The 16915-nt window shown below is 44.2% G+C and overlaps 1 protein-coding gene across 25 annotated transcripts in view; it reads left to right on the plus strand.

The window, feature by feature from the left end:
- Positions 1 to 11766, plus strand: part of MAGI1 (membrane associated guanylate kinase, WW and PDZ domain containing 1) — a 620267-nt gene extending 608501 nt beyond the window's left edge. For 16 of the 25 annotated variants that reach the window (XM_084765498.1, XM_084765516.1, XM_084765520.1 and 13 more), the window contains 5 exons: positions 2392 to 2485; positions 2667 to 2727; positions 3680 to 3823; positions 5727 to 5865; positions 9514 to 11766. In XM_084765498.1, the coding sequence (XP_084621624.1) occupies positions 2392 to 2485; positions 2667 to 2727; positions 3680 to 3823; positions 5727 to 5865; positions 9514 to 10268 (1193 nt within the window). In that variant the 3' untranslated portion in view covers positions 10269 to 11766. Of the gene's footprint in view, positions 1 to 2391; positions 2486 to 2666; positions 2728 to 3679; positions 3824 to 5726; positions 7015 to 7913; positions 8063 to 9513 lie in introns of those variants that run through there. The other 9 variants (XM_084765515.1, XM_084765504.1, XM_084765505.1 and 6 more) reach the window with 3 other exon arrangements.
- The last annotated feature ends 5149 nt before the right edge of the window (positions 11767 to 16915 follow it).

The following is a 16915-nucleotide window of genomic DNA, read 5'->3' on the forward strand; positions in this document are numbered from 1 at the left end:
GCAATGAATGACAGTGAGCAATATGAAGGGTATTAAAAGACCAGTGCCCATGGTCATAAATGTGCCAGTGAGTCATACTCACAGGATGTGTTATCCCTGTGTCTTGTCCAGGCACAGTGAACTTGCTTTATGAAATACCAGTTAGACTTATCCCTGTGGCTCTCTCAGGTTAGCTGCCCTGGTATGGGACTGGTGCAAATGAGCTAGAGTTCTCCCAGGCTCCTAATAGTAGTAATTAGAATTTACTAATCTGCCCATAATTATTAATAATGATTGTGATAATAAGTGGTAACAATAAATACCCCACATATTCTAATCATTTTGACTAATATGTATGTGTCAGGCACCATCCTCTTTTTCACTTATAACCATTCCACCAACTTCCTTAGAGATTTCTGTTGTTACTCTCGTGCAAGTGAGGAGCCTGAGGCAACGAAGGCTTATGTCACTTTGTTCAGGCCCTACCCAGTAAAGCTGCAGAGCCTAGGATGCAGAACAAGATGCTACGACTCTGCAGTCTGACCTTGCAACCACTGTGCTAATGTGAGCACCACCTCCCCATTCAGAGGGCTCAGATCACATGGTCCCCGTACCAGACAGCGAGCAGCCTACGAGGTTCTCCTAGGCACTCTCCTCCTTGTTTCACATATTAGTTCCTCTTGACCACACACTCTTCCCCTGATACCCCTGGAAACATTTGATAAGGACAGATTATAGGGAACACTGTCCTGAAACACTGTGACTAGGGCACAGCAGCAAGTCTCTGAATCCAGCTAGATTTTCGTGCCTTGGCTACAAGAGTAGTAAACTTTGGGGGCTAGACTACAGAAACTGTATTTTTAAAAAATCATAATAACCTTTTTTTTTTTAAACAGAGAGTTTAAACAACTTCAAGAAGTTCCCATAGAAACTAAGATTTATGATTTATTTTCATTGTTTTTGTTTTGTTTTGTTTTGTTTTGTTTTGTTTTGTTTTTTACTAGGAGCAAGGCCTAAAGCTGGAGTAGATGGGCACTCATTACGTACATGGCAGTCAGTCTACAAAATGTTTTCTTTCCTTCATCTACAAAGAGGGATAGAGTGCCTTTTACCAAATAAGAAAAATAAGGTTCATACCTACTGAGGGGGGCAGGCGGTGATTTGAATCTGGGTCTGCAATCTCAAAACGCATGTTTGGTATATAATGAAAAAGAAAACACTTAGGAAGCCAGATCCGAGCTGAGTATGAGCTTAGGGAATGAAACCAGAGCATAGCCCGCCAATAGTTAGGATAAGCGGGATGCGGTCTATGCAGAAAGATATCCCAGGCTTCTCTGTTGAGAATGCTTAAAGCATCCTCCCATAGATACCTTATTGTACCTGGTAGATAGATATTTGTATTCGGCAAATGCTAAGCTGCTTGTGGGAACATTGAGTTTCCAGGGTGCTGCGTGAATAAAGTGGGTGTGTACAGGCCAGTGCTAAAACTTCACCACCACAGTTAGTGTTTTCCGGGTTAGAGAGTATACACTAAATTTCAGAGTCAATTTAAAAATAAATGCTGAAAGGAGGACTTGCTTGTGGTTAGCTGCTACCTGGCTTGATCTAAATAAAGAAATGATTTTAAAAAATCAGTGAATGGTTAGTGAGTAGGAGTGATTAGCCACTGCTAACAAGTGATTAGATTTTATATGCATGCGGGTGTGCAGAACGTGGCTACACTCAGGAGTATTTTCAGATACTAAGCCCTTAAACTCCTAGAGATTAAAGAAGTTGCTTTTGAATTTGATTAGTGGAGAAGAGAGTCAATTTACATATGAATATAATTGTATTCATTACATTAAGTTGGCTTCATGATTTATATGACTTATATTTATAAACACTGGTTATTCTAATGCAAGTTTTAAAATTAATCTTTCATGAGAGATACTAAATGAGATTTGTCAAGACTCCTATCTTTGGGCTCCATTAAAAGCAATGGGGGAAAAGTGTAGATATTACTTCTGTGTGTTTAACAAGATGGCGCAGCATTTCTGATTTTAGTGTTCACATGAGGAAATCAGGCAGACTCAGCCAGATATAGCTGCTAATTGCAAGAAACGTTAGCAGAGGTGTTTATCATCACCCTATAAAACTCTTGGACTCCAGTGTGTTTTGATGGCACCTGCCAGCCTTCAGTGGCACAACAGGAGTGGTACATCTGTGTCAGCTACATTGCATTTATGAGGATACGTATGGTGAGGAAGAGTCACGCAATATCCACGGTCCTCGGAGGGCTTGACTGCCCCCCCCCCCGGTTGTTTAGAAATGTCAGTCAGGGAAGTCAGTCTTGTCATCTAGACCCAGGGTTTCTGCTTGCCTCCCAGTTGGTAGATGTCGTCTCTAAGGCCTCCATGTCTTTATGCCCTCCAGAGTCCTCAAATGCCACCCTGCTGACTAACGCCGAGAAGATTGCCACCATCACCACCACACATGCCCCTTCTCAGCAGGGGACCCAGGAAACAAGGTCAGATGTGGCTTGGGTTCTTTGTAGTTGCTGGTGTTTTTTTTTGTTTTGTTTTGTTTGTTATTGCTGTTGTTGGCACTGTTGAAGAGATAATGTAGCTCCTGCCTGGTGAATACACGTCTTTGATTTGTCTTGTTTTCCCCCTGGATTGCTGCTATATTTGTATCTCTCATTTTGGCAGGAACACCACCAAACCAAAGCAGGATTCTCAGTTCGAGTTCAAAGGACCCCAGGCTGCGCAGGTGAAGACTGCTCTTCCTCTTTCTCTTTACGTTTTACTCATTTCCTTCCAACGTCCCGAAGTTATTTTTATGAAAAGTATTTGAAATAACTCTTATTTGAAAATAAACAGCCTTTTTGTGAGGTGATTTAACCAGATGTGCATGCTCATATTTGGTTGTCTAGAAAATGACACCTTATTTTTTACTGCCTTTGAAAAAAATACCTAGATACTCTTTTATAAGGGGGAAGAAAGAAAGGCTGTCACAAGACTCAGTGCTCAGAGAAACTAGGCAGCTTCTCAGGGTTCTCAAAACCCTGCTACTGACAAGAAAGTGTGTGTGTGTGTGTGTGTGTGTGTGTGTGTGTGTGTGTGTGTGTGTGTGTGTGTGTGTATGTGTGTATCTCATACAGATAACACCCCTAGAGTGCAAGTCCTATTCTTAGATTGGACATGCACAAATAACAGGCAGGAATGAAAATTTGAGAAACATGGGTAATGCAAAGTTAATTTTTTTCTTTACTTGCCTTCTTGAAGCCTTCAGTAGTTACTCATGATCTTCCCCAAACAGGATAGAAACTGGACCCTCATTTCTAAAGGCTGCCCCTGGGCACTGCTAGCATTTATCAGGCATGTAGCAGCATAGCAGCCAATGGTTGGTCTTGATGCAGTGAAGAATTGCCCTTCCTCAAATGTAAACAGCATCCTCACTGACTGGGCGTTGTCAGTGCGGGCATGTGGACAGGCATGCTCATGAATGTTTACAGATTCAGGATTCCCAACTCCTCAGATGAATGGAGGTGATTAATAAAAATGACGATGATTAATAAATAAGAATCTTTGAGGCGGGAGTTACAGCTAGCGTGCCTTTTTACAAAGTCAGCTGAGAGGCGTGTGTGTGTGTGTGTATGTGTGTGTGTATCTAAGTTCCCCGCCCGCCCCCCAGAATGATCTCATTTAATTTCTTCAAATAGGAGCAAGATTTTTACACTGTGGAGCTGGAGAGAGGAGCCAAGGGATTTGGCTTTAGTCTCCGAGGGGGGCGAGAGTATAACATGGATCTCTATGTTCTGCGCTTAGCAGAGGATGGTCCTGCAGAAAGATGTGGAAAGATGAGGGTAAGTAGGGAGGGCCCCCCCCCCCCCCCCCGAGCGCTTGTAAGCACATCATCTGTGGTCACTTCCCAACACTCCACAGCAGCTTCCGGGACAGTGAATGTATGGCTCTAGCCGTCTGGTTCTTTCTAAAGCATACTTAGTTACAGCTACTAGGTGACGTGGATCTGGAGGCTTGTGTGGGTAATGGCTTCTGAATGCCATCCCCGTGTTCCTGTGCGTGTTCTCTTACAGTAGGCACATCCTATCACAAGAAACTGGATAGGCAGGAAAGCTGAGTAGTAGCCCGGCAGACTCTGAGTAGAGAGCTCATTCATTCTCGAACTGGTCACCAGCTGCCTTCCCTCACCTCAAAGATTCCCAGTCAACCCTCGACCCCAGCATGGGGCCGGTAGCTCCACACCATTGCCACCGAGGGTTGTTATCAGTGGATCAAACCTTTTGAAACTGTGAAGCAGTCAAGGCTACACAGAGAAACCCTGTCTCGAAAAAAAAAAAAACCCAACATTCTCATCTACAAAGGATGATATGCATTCCCGAACCTCAAACTCAAGTTTAAAAATCTGTCAAAAGTAAATCTCACAAAGTCTTGAGTAAGTTTACAGTTTTGTGCTGGGCCACATGTATAGCCGTCCTCGGCCATATGCGCCCTCAGCTTGGGCCAACCTAGCCTGGGAATTTGAAAAGACACATAGCCAGGGCCCTCTGTTCTGTTCAGCTCTTTAATATTTGTTACTATGGATAAACGGAGAATCGTCTAATCTTCCATGCAGATTAGATGATTGAAGAACTTTGCTTCAGAAAGAGGCCAAAGGGCAATATGAGATAGGATCCAAGGTCATACATAGCATAGGCTCCAAAGGCAGCACTGTGCTTCTTCTCCCTTCTAGAGTGTAAGCTGTATGTGAGTCAGATTCTGGCCTGGTTTGTCCATTCTGCGTTTGCATGGCGCCTAGGCGGGTCTGCGATGTCTCAAGACTCATCTGTGGAGGGTGTGTCCTCTGATCACTCATGTAGTCGTTGTCAGGAACCGGTGGCTGGAATCTTCTCTCACTTTATTATCTTGGAACTCCATAGGGTGATATATGGTCAGATGCCGGAAGCAGATGCCTACAGAAATAAGCCTAAAATGAAAAAAAAAAGCATATTGAGGCTCACAGTCTCAGAGATGTTAGTTTTGAGGCCTGCTTGGAAGGCAGGGTGTTGCAGTGAGGTGGAAGGACACGTGGCATCGAGAAACTCCTCATCTCACGGGAAATAAGAAACAGACCCCGTGTCCATGCATGCCCTTCAGGGACAGGGCCAAGGTTACCAAACGTCCTTTCATTCCACCACTGACCGATAGCATCACATCCAAGTCTTCATTCAACATGGAGCCTTTGAGGATCCCGTTTCCCACAGCAGGCACCCCATAACATGAATCACAGTGAGTGGAGGAAAAAACAAATGAGGACAGGGAAGACAGAAGGCAGAATTATATTCAAACTCTTTGACCTATTGTGCTTACCGTATTTTTATTTATTTTATTTTTTTATGTGAAAAAAAAAAGTCTGTGGTTCTAACCTGCACGCAGAGGAACAGGTGACTGCGCACAAGTGTCCTGACGTGGACCGAGAGCCTCTGTGTAGGTCATGCTGCTGTACTCGCTTCAGTACCTAATGTTCTATGTGCAGCTCTTTGGCTTCAGTTAGCACATAACGTTATGTAGAGTGTTTTTAACAGTTGCCCTTCCCTCCTTAGAGTCTAGTGGCCATGTGGGCTTAATATTCTCACTGCTCCACCCTGAACAACGGAAGAACACGAGGACTGTGCCTCGTGTATGAGGGGGAAAATTCTAAGTCAAAAAGACTACCACAGCTCATGAAAACCTGGTGTGACCACTTCCCTTTGTCTCTTGCTTTGGCAGATTGGTGATGAGATTCTAGAGATCAATGGTGAGACCACCAAAAACATGAAACATTCTCGGGCCATAGAACTGATTAAGAATGGTGGCCGCAGAGTTCGTCTGTTTCTGAGGCGGGGAGACGGCTCGGTCCCAGAATATGGTGGGTCAAACTATGAAAACATCCCTTCCTTCCCTGGCATGACTCCGTGAGTTTGTCTCCAGAACGGCAGCAGGAAAAGCCCTTTTTGTTTCCCTATTCACCAGTGTCTTACCAGCCTCTTGCACCATGTGGTTATTTGCCTCGCTTGTTCTGAAATCTCTACACATTTCATCCTTTTGCTTGCTTACATGGACTGGGGCGTGGCCTAAGACAAGATCTTGATAGCCCCCTTTCTGATAATCAGAGAGAACATTCTGTCTGGTCCGACCAAGAGCGAAGGAATGTTTGTTTGAACTGTGCCAAACTGTTTCTCAGATCCAATTGTTAGCACAAATGACTATACAATCCCTTAAAGAAGCAGGTTTCCTGACTCATGTTGAGGCACAATATCTAATTGGGTTTGTTTCTTCATTTGTTTTTTCTCTGTTTTGTTTCTGTTTTTGTTTTGTTGTTACTTTAAGAGGCGTGAAGTTTTGAGCTATTGGGGGACCTTGCTCACTTTGTTTAGACTCTCTGTATATGACAGTTCTCTGTCCCTCTCAACTGGTCTTTTAACCCCAAATCGGACCACCTGAGCCCACATTATCAAACAAATGTTGATCTATTAGCCATATGTTTCTAAATGATACAGGATGAAGTAGATTCCCAGTGCTCATCATGAGGGAAACATGTTACTATACCTTTCCTATGAGGAAAGCCAGGTAATACGTAGAGTTCCTCTGTCGTATCTTTAAACATAGTTTGAGTAGACAGCAATGCTCTTTACCTAGCTTAGTGTTCTGATGGCAAAATATTGTATATTGTGATAATTATGTCCTATTTATTTGAGATTCTTGTTTAAAATTAAAAAACAAAAAATGAAAAAAAAAAAAGGAAGCTATGCCCTAGATGTAGGGCTTTTTTTCCCAACCAAAGGTCTACAAAAGTTTCTATAGAAACTGTGATCGAAAGATTCCCCATATACATTGGTCCCCTTTATTCGGGATTTATCTGTTATCGCCCTCTTTTTCTGAACGTCTTTCTGCACAATTCCCAGATGCATTTCGGGCACAATGAGATGCTCAATTCAGACATAGTTGAAGGAGGAGAATGGCTCCTTCACAGGGCAGCCTTCCTGGGTGTTGGACATTGGTACGGGTGCACATTATGGGGGGGGTGTGAGCTGAGGGGGTGGGTGGGTGTCCCATCAGAGGGAACCGTAATGACAGCATCAGGTGCCATGGCTGCACACTGTGCTTACCTTCTGACCATTAGGTGTATTGATACCACTGAAACTGTGTAACATGTCTCCCTTTTCTGTCTTCCCTGCGCTTCTGTTGGATGTGATACCTCTTTTGAGAGTCATCGTCAGTAACCTGTGTATCTTCTCCAAACCTATGTCTGTTGCACTGAGGATGAAAATCCAACACTAACAAATGTTCTTTGGGCTTAAAATAAAGGTCATTGAAATACATGGTTTTCCACAAAGGGTTGAACATGCCCGGGTTGTGCTACTGTAATGTTTCCATGTGTCATTTGGACTAAATCTCTCTAATTCTATTGATTAGAGTTACAAATGGGTTATAATATGTTAAGTTCCAATATTTTTCTGACTTGACTGGAACCTGCTTCTCTGTGAGGCTATTTTTGTAATGAGTTTTTTGTACTTAATTTAACTGCCGCGGTATTGGGGGGTGGGTAGCGGGAGGGGACTTTGTTCTTCTGTTGTTTATTGTTAATGCTCTCCTATGCCAGCCTGTCATTGTTCCAGTTGTTTGAAGAAAAAAAAACACAAAACAAAAAAACAAAAGGATGCATCATCATCTGGGTTTTCGAGTCATCTTATGGCTGTCTTAAAAAAAAAAAGTCACTGTTCCAATTGCGGTCTCTGCAGCCTTAAGTGTTGCCTTAGACTGTCTGACTGGACAAATAAACTCTCTTTGCCCTATGTTAACAAATGAGATTTTTCTTTCTTTCTTGTTATAGGGAATCTAAATGTTGAACTTTTTCTCTTTCTCTCTTTCTCCTCCTCTCTGACTGTTCTTGGTGCTGGGCCCTCTCTCCTACAGCGATGATACCTCCTAATATCGCTGCATGTATGAGAAATGAAAAGCTCGGGGAGGCTTGCTTCTACCTAATGGGCCATAATCAAACTACGGTTTGTAGTTCAATCAATACTAGGTGTTTCTGTGCTGTGGCCTAATTTCCTCATTGCTTCTGCTTAGCTCTATTTTGGTATGTTTGGCAATTCATTCTGAGCACCCTGCGTTCTTTGAATTGTAAGTACACGGCTGACCCTGTTGAAGTGTTGCTCTCCCTTGTCTTAAAACTATGAATGAGAGTCCAGGTTAGTTTTACAATAGCCATCTAAGTGCAACCCTCCCCCACCCCCCAGTAGGGCACCCAGCATTTAAAGAAAATGAGCCTCATCATAGGTAGAGCTCTCCCCACTCGCCCAACCCCCCCACCCACTCCCCCTCCCCACCCCATCCTCATCCCCCACCACCTCCCACCCCATCTCCCGACACACACAAAAGAACCAAAGCTATGAGGACCCATGTTCTAAGCTATATCCCTGTCATTTGTTATTGTTGGCCTGGCTGTCTCATGAAAGATGCTTTAAAGTCCTGTATCCCATGTTGCAGGACGACATCTCAGGCACCTAAAACCTAACGGCTTTATCATTATAACAAAACATCCCGCTTTGCAAAGGCTCTCATAAATTCAAGATGCTGCCTTAAATGGTTATAGTGTTGGTTCAGATAAATGGGACCTGCCATGGGCTATCTAGCTTTTAGATCCATAGATAGATGCCTGTGTGAAACAGAAGCAGTCTGATAGCTTCACAGCTCTTTCTTCTTATGTCATAAAGAAAGGTGTTTTTAATCTCAAAGATTTTATAAAGTCCCAACTAATTTTAAATGTTCACCCTACTAACCAGTCCCCCTCGCTTTTATCTGTCAGAAAGCTCTTTTAAATACAGTTCCTTGTTTTTAAATTTATTCAAAAGTGGACAATTACATGTAAAAGAAGTAGTTTAATGGACCTTCAAGTAGGTGTCGTGTTTGACAGTTAAAATCAGTTAAAATCAGTCCTAGATAATTCCCTTTGACCAATACCCCAAAAATACAGATCCTCAATGGACTGTCTTCCTCTTAGGTCACCACCCAGATAAGACAGCAACTAGTTCTAACCTCCAGAAAGCTTTCTTTCTGCCCATTCTGGTCTGTGTCTTAGGTTAATTTTAAGCGAAACAAGTTATTATTTAAGTAATAGTATCAGAGGGGAACAGAGGAAAGAATGGGGACAGGACAGGCGGGTCACCAAGGAGAGCAGGGGAGGTCAGGTAGGGCAGTTCTACCTGTCTAACACCTCTAGACAGACTCCTGCAAGTTCTGCCTTTAAAAGCTAAAACCATTTATAATTTCTCCGATGACCTATCTTCAAGGGATAAAAAATAGCGAGATGTTGAGAGCCACGGCGCTAGTTTTTAATCTTTAACTAGTTGCAGTAATACTTATATTAACCAAAATTCAGTTGGCTTTGATTCTGACTGCTTTAACAGTTGTTTGTTTGTTGTGACTAATGAGTCAAGTGTGGGAGGGAACTGGGCCAAGAGCCGCAGGTCTTTCTTGTTAAAACTGTTGCTCTTATTTCTCTTCCCAACAGACCCCAGCTGCGACAGGAACGGCCCCTCCACCGGTGCACAAGGTGTTCCGGAAGTGAGGCCCGGGCCGCAGGACCGCAGACCGCATCCAGCCTTGGAGTCCAGTTACCCATCCGATCTTCACAAATTATCACAACATGGGGAAAAACGGGCACATGCGAAGGATCCGAAAGGCAGCAGGGAGCACAGCAAACAACCCAATGAACACCACACCTGGAATGGAACTTCTAGAAAACCCGACAGCGGGGCAAGCCGACCCAAAGACCGGCCACCTGACGCATGGAGAGAGGCGCAGCCAGAGCGGACAGCCACCAATGGCCCCAAGAGGAGGTCTCCGGAGAAGCGCAGGGAAGGCACCCGCAGCGCCGACAACACCTTGGAAAGGAGGGAGAAGCATGAGAAGAGGAGGGAAATGTCTCCTGAGAAGAAGCGAGAGCGGTCGCCCACCCGGAGAAGAGACAGCTCCCCAAGCCGCCGCCGGAGGTCCCTGGAAAGACTTCTGGATCAGAGAAGGTCCCCAGAGCGCAGAAGAGGGGCCTCGCCCGAGAGGAGAGCCAAGTCCACCGACAGGAGGAGAGCCAGGTCTCCTGAGCGCAGGCGAGAGCGGTCACTGGACAAAAGGAACCGGGACGACAAGGTTGGCCACCGAGAAAGGGAGGAGGCTGGTCTGAAGCCGGAAGCAGGGAGAAGTCCCCGAAATCCACAAGAGCAGAGAAGGCGGCCTTACAAAGAATGTAGCACCGACCTCAGCATCTGAGACTCTTGAGTAGCATTGCAACCTTTACCGTGTCAAAGGTTCTAAGAGGAAGGTCGCAAACATGAAATATTTTAGTTTCTTACCTGAGAAAGCATCTGACACCTGATAGTCCTATGAATAGTAATGGACATTTTATGCATCTGAAATCTTATAAGAAAAAAATATATATATGAAAAGTCTTGTGCCTGATGTATAATATTAAAGAAAGTATTTTTAAATGCATACTTTTTTTTTTGAAAATTATTTGCCAAAATAATAGCCCAAAGGGATATACATTTTTGTTTGTTCACAAGCTATAGAATTGTTCTGTCTTTGGGGCAAGCTCTTTCTCTCTTAGGTGAATGGGGCTGTTGGTCATGTCCTATAAGTAAATGCAATTCAATTTAACTCAGTATAAACTGTTAAGAAGTGATGTAGTGCTGTACTGTAAAGCCCTCTTTTTCTGAAAAGCAGACCGCAAAACAAAAGCAAACTCCTACTTGTTCAAACTGAGCATCTTTTAGGATGGATTAGGGTGGGCCAGTGAGCCTCAAACTCAGCAAACTGTTGACAAGAATACTACTGCAAATGAAGGATATTTATGACTACGGTGCACAACGCTAAGAAACTTTATGATCTTGAGTTATAGTTGGTTCAAAGAACAGTCTGTGCTCTCCCTGGCCCAGGATGGTGCAGAAACAAGGTTGGCTGCCACCAACCAAATACAGCCTTAGCTCAGATGGTCAGGTTCAACAGGCCCAACCACAGAACACATCTCACTCACAGCAATGCCCATGGCAACCTGTCAGCCTCTAGAAGGGACAGAGGAGCTCCTTCTGGGTTGACTGGTCCAGTAGGAAGCTGAGTAGATGGAATGTAGGACCTTGTGCCTCCGGGATGAGGGAACCGTTTAAATGTCTCCAACAAGGATGCCCTCCCCACTATTTAGCATAAGCCTGTGGTAGAGGAAACTTCATGGTATTTAAAAGGCATTGGGGCTGCATGTTCCCAGAATAGCTGCTTATGCGCTCTGAAACCGGAAACCAAGCCTTATGGATCGGCTGAAGGGGAAGGAAGAAAGTGCTGACACCGGTGGTTCTTGGTCTGCCCTCATCACCTTGTTCTTTATGTTTGGAGACAGCGAAATAAAATGTAATGGTTTTTTCTTTCTAAAATAGACCCATTTTCTGAACCCTCAGGAGGTGTGGTTGGGTCAGCTGTAGCCCCCGAGATGTGTTTAAATGGATTAACTGCCTAGCTGAGCCAAAGCGTTTGCTTGTACCTGTCGGACCCTCTGCTGACAGTGCATTTGTTTTTCTGTAGTACTGTTTTGCATTTTCCATTCAGACACAAAACTTTGCAAGTCAATCACTGTTGTTCCTGAGGTACTGTATTAGGGGAGGGGAGAAAAAAAATACAAAAACAAAAAAAGAAAAGAAAACCAGCCAATCATTGTATGTAGAGTTTAAAATTGTAACTAATAGAGCCTGTTTGGAAAAAAATAAATAAAACAACTGTTGCCTTTTTTTTTTTTTTTTGTATAAAAGAGAATTTATGACAAAAGTCTAGCTATGAGGAATGTGATATTTGTCTATGTTTCTGAATATGAACAGATTGATTCTGGGGAATCTTTAATATAAACTAAGTCAGGTATGTAAAGTTGCTTTAAAATGGGAGACTGTAAGTAATCGCTAAAGCTTTCGTTTGTTGGGGCTGTCATTCTCCATGGAGAGCCTGCTCATGAATAACCAAGCAGTCATTTGCATTCTCTGTTCATTTATTTCTTGCTTAATGCTCTTTATGTGTTGATGAAAAAACTGTGTGTGGGCCAATCTTTTTATAAAACACTATGCACATATAAATATTCCATTGTTCATAGCTTTATTTGGCTTAGGATTTATACATAACATTACACTGAGTAGCTGTAGTTGTGTGCACATTTATCTGAGTTCTTTTCCTGAATCAAACACAACACACATGCTGTAGCTAACAGGGGCCGGGGAGTCTGTGGTTGTTACTTTTAGTATCTGAGTTTCCCCTCCTGTGCTGAGGAAGACTAAAACTGAGTGGTTACGTTGACTTCATCCATTTCCTGAGAGCCAGCTTGGAGGTGTTGCTCTTGAGGCTCTGCGGCTAGGGTTTTTCTCACTAGTTCTAGCACAGCCTGTAATGTTAAGTGATGGATTCAGTCTCTTGCTCATAGTCTATGGGTTTCAAACAAGTTTGTTTTCTTTTCAAAGCCAAGGTTGATTTTTGGAGTGCATCCTGGGGTCAACATCGTGATGTCTGTTCTCGTCGTAAGAAATGGTGATTGGGCATTTAAAGTCAATGCTACCCAACTGAGCCTCGCTCAGTATCTGAGGACTTTCGCTGTGGCAATTTCACCTTAATTCCATACATCAGGTTTGGTTTGAAAGTATTGCACTGTGTGGGGACCTGAATGCTCTAAGCTGAGAAATAGAATTCTCTTCAATCTACTGTAACTTTTACTGGAAAGTGATTCTTGTGAGCCTACTTCCCCAACCTTCATGCCACGTGAGAGTGCTGATGAGGGCTGATATATGAGGACATCCAACCATTTAGATCAACCATTTAGGATTCCCCCTTCCATGATAGAACTGATGTCTCAATGTTCAGGGGCTAGCAGGACTCGATAGCCTACTTGTATTTTTTAAGTTTCTTCTGTGAAAGATTTTTTAATGCATTTTTATGTAAAAATACATGGAAGTGTATGCATTCCATACCCACTATTGCTTCTGGATTGTTACCTTCTTTGTCTCCATGTGGTCTTAAATGTATGGGGGCGGGGTAGTCACTTGACGGCCATGATTGCAGCTCTTGAAGTATCACTCTGAATGAAAAGGTTTCTTCTCTGTGGAAAAGCACCTTGCTATTCAAGGAGTAGCGCATGCCCTAGCTGCCTCGTGATTACTGGGAGGCTTATTAGGAATATATAAATCTCAGGCTCTGCTCAGACCTCTGACCAAATCAAACTGTGCACTTAGCAAGACCCTCTGCTAATTTGTGTGCACATGGACTATAGTGCAGACACCTAGTAAGAGCAAGTTACTTGGAGCAAAGACCTGAGTCACTTCCTAAGTGTATGCTACCCGGCCAGGAGAGTTCTTTAATCTCTTGAAGCCTTCCTTCCTCTCACGTCTGAAGGAGCATACCTCGTAGAGTTGGTCAGAATAAGTGGAAAGTGCTCGGAACACACCTGGCAAGCAGGCAGACAGATCCTCAGTGAGTGCCACTACCTGCAGTAGCACTTTCCTTAGTTATGAAACCAGTGAGTCATGCAGTTGTACTAGGGACAGATGTGATGGACAATTCCTCATAGTAGGATGTGTAACCAAAATGCCAGGTTTTGGGATAGAAAATCAGTCTCAACATAACATGAACTGTGCATAGGCGAAGTTAGACACCCTCCCAAGTCATACAGAAAGTTAGTGGGTGGTCACCATGTGTCCGAGCTGATGGTGGAGCTGCATCTTTTCCAGTTTCCTTCCATGTTCAGCTTGTTTTGGTTGACATGGTGGCTGGGGCTTTTCCTGAGGAGCCTAAGTGCCTGCAGCTTCAAAGAGAATGTTGGACAGAAGAGTGAGCCTTCCCCCTGCCCAGCTCCTTTTGCTGTGCTGTGCTGTGCTTTAGTTCATTCACCAATGTGGTAACTACGGCCATTGCTTCTTCAGCATCTCTTTTGTTGAAGACGGTATCTAGAAGTGGTCCCCTGCTTAATCCAATTGACGCTGTGTGTAAAGCCTTTGTGTCGAAAGTTTCCTTACCTGCCATAAATACCCACACTGAACAGAATGTCCTTAAACTCAATCACATGTCTCGGGATTTCCTGCTGGTGGCCAAGCAAGAGTCCACCTCTGATGTTCTGTATTAATCTTAAAAGGCATAGACCTTTCAGAATCTCTGACTATAAGGCCACACCATCAGCATAAGTGTTTGGTGCCATGAAGTTGGAATGCTTTTACAATATGGATCCTAAGCTCCAAGGAGGGGAAGAGCAAATGTGCCCAACATAATTACCTGGGGTATGCATCGCTGTGATGGGCCTGACATCAGCCATTTTGACAAACTTTTGTGCATTGAGATCACTCGGGACCAAAGAGGTAGAGTAGGACTTAGTCCCAACATTGGCTGTTGACTGGATCCAACGCTTAAGAGTTCAGCCAGATGGAACTAACCGTTGCATTATACAGTATGTTCTTGTATAGCATATGGCGGCCCACATCCGACTTGTTGTACTGGGAAGCTTGTTGTACTGTGTCTGGGCCTGGTCTACATGGCCTTCAGCTGCAGACATCTCACCAGTAAGCACTGATAGTTTATGTTTCTGTGAATAAATTCTCTTTAATCTCACAATCATAGAATTGAAGAGAAGATGGAATATCTGGCTCTTTTGTGCAGGCTTAAAAGCCAAGGCTGTTTCCTAAAGGCCGTGAGTCAGGGATGTGTTTATTGAAAACCAGCTCTGCCAAGTGGTACTCCCTGCTTGGTAGGGAGAGCTTATAGCTGGATAGAGGGGGTGGGGGGGAGGGGCGTGCACAAAAGACACCAAGTAGAGGCCCAGGGCCCTGTAATAGTGACTTAGGGCATCTAGCCAGATTGAGGAGAGTGGCAATTGGATGGGCCAAAAGAAGAAAAAGACCTACCTGGTGACATAAGGAGCATAGTGCAGGCGGAGGTGGAGGTTAGAGGTAAAAGTGTGCCCCAAATGGTAGGGCTGCCAGCCTTGTTCCCAGTTTCCAACTTCAACAGAAGGTTTACCTAACCTCTGATGGGTTGCATGGCTCTCAGGGAAGGAAATGTGGCCACGTTTAGGTTTAAGCTTGGAGAAAGGATCTCATAGCATCGTGATCTGAGGGCTGAAAGAGGAGGGCAGGGGTTGTGAGACACCAGGGCTCTTCCACGTCATACCTGTCAGCATGGACCTCAAGAGACTACAAGAGCCGGCTTGCCTGAGCCCAGGCTCCTTTGCTGTTTGACTAAGAATTCTTTCTCCTTCCAGGCTGCGCATTCATTCCTTCTTCTCAATGTACCTTTGTCTCATTTTCTTAATGCTCACAAATCGATACCTTACTATCTTCTTTCACATGTAGTGTCAGAGTTCATAAACCTTGTTCTCACTGACCACAGCTTTGTTAGGCTGCAGAAGCATTTTCACGTGGTACGCGGCACTTGCTAGACATTCCGCATTTGAGTGTTGGAGAGGAACCATGCTTCTGATAGCCCATTTTGAAGAACACTTTCAAATTTTGAAAGTAATGTAAACTTTTAACGAGACACTCAACAACTTAAGGAGCCTATAAAGAACAAGATGGTGTTCTTTGTGCGGAGGCAATTCCAATCTGTATATAACATCACAGTTTCCAGAAGGCACTTCTGGGGTAGGATGTTGGTTTACACGTTTCTTCTGTGAGATGAAATGAAATGAATCAGGTAACAAAACAGACTGTATTCCCTAAAGAGAGGGAGGAAGGGGATCAGGAACCAAAATAGAAGTGTTAGGGTGGCTAAAAAAACCATGGAGAAGCTGGTAACAGAAGCAATTAGAAAAAGTTTACAGCACCCTCTTAGCTCCCTGTCAGGGTGGGGATCCCAAAGCTGCACCACCAAATGAGCCAGATGGCCCTGGCGACAAAGCACCCATCTCAGAAGAAGCAGTGTTCACAAACCTGAATCTCAGCGCATGTTTTCAGTGTAACTCTCACTCTAGGATGACTCACTCACTAGAGAGGAATCCACAACATCACTCCTTACATCTCAGCACTAGACCAGGTGCCATCTTGACAACGGTTCTGCTGTATAAAACAGCTCTTCTCAGAGCTTGGCACTGGGGGTCAGTAGCAAATGAAGCAGCCTGGAAACACTGCCACAGTATATGGGAATGACCACCAGAGGGTTAGGTCAGGAATGAGGAGTTTAGGCATCAGGAAGCTTAAGCTGTCAAAAACGGTGGCCAGTGAGAAGTAAGCTTAACTGCCTATGGACAAGAAAATGAGAGCTCAGAGCCCACATCTGACCATCAGTAACAGGACCTCCAAGACTGCCTGCCTTCCTTCCCCTGGGGTCAGCTGCTGGCTCGGACTTAGAGCTCTGAGCTTAGAGGTCCAGCTGGATGCTCACAGCCCTCTGGGTCGCACAGGGTGGTTCCTTGCAGTATAGATTCTGAAAGCTCAGAGACCGTCATGTGGAATGCCAGTTTTCTCAACCTCTCCGCTCCAAGGCAGACCCCAGTCTTCTGCCCTTTTCACTGTCAGGTAGGAGGGACGCAACTGGAATGTTTGCTTCCTCTGCACTCATAAACTGGGTTCCCTAGGCTGAGCGCCCAGCCTGCAGCCCACAGAGCTCATTATGACCAGCAATAGCTCCCTAGTAGCCAAACAAAGGAAGCTTCAGACATATAGACGGCCCAGACTGACAGACATATCCTTAACCACCTGGCCCATCAGCCTGCAGAGTGCCAGGTGAAAACAGGAACTGCATGAGACTCCAGCTGCAACCCACTACTCCCCTCCTCCAAACACATCTGGTTGATTGCAGTATTAAAGGACCCAAAAAGAAGTTTCACCAATGCATTTTAATTAATCTTTGAGAATTTTGTACAATGGGTTTTGATATCCCATTTTTCCCTTTTCCTGTCCAACTCTTTTTTT

The sequence above is a fragment of the Acomys minous genome, assembly GCF_964271855.1.
Source record: "Acomys minous genome assembly, chromosome: 17".
Classification (NCBI taxonomy): Eukaryota; Metazoa; Chordata; class Mammalia; order Rodentia; family Muridae; genus Acomys; species Acomys minous.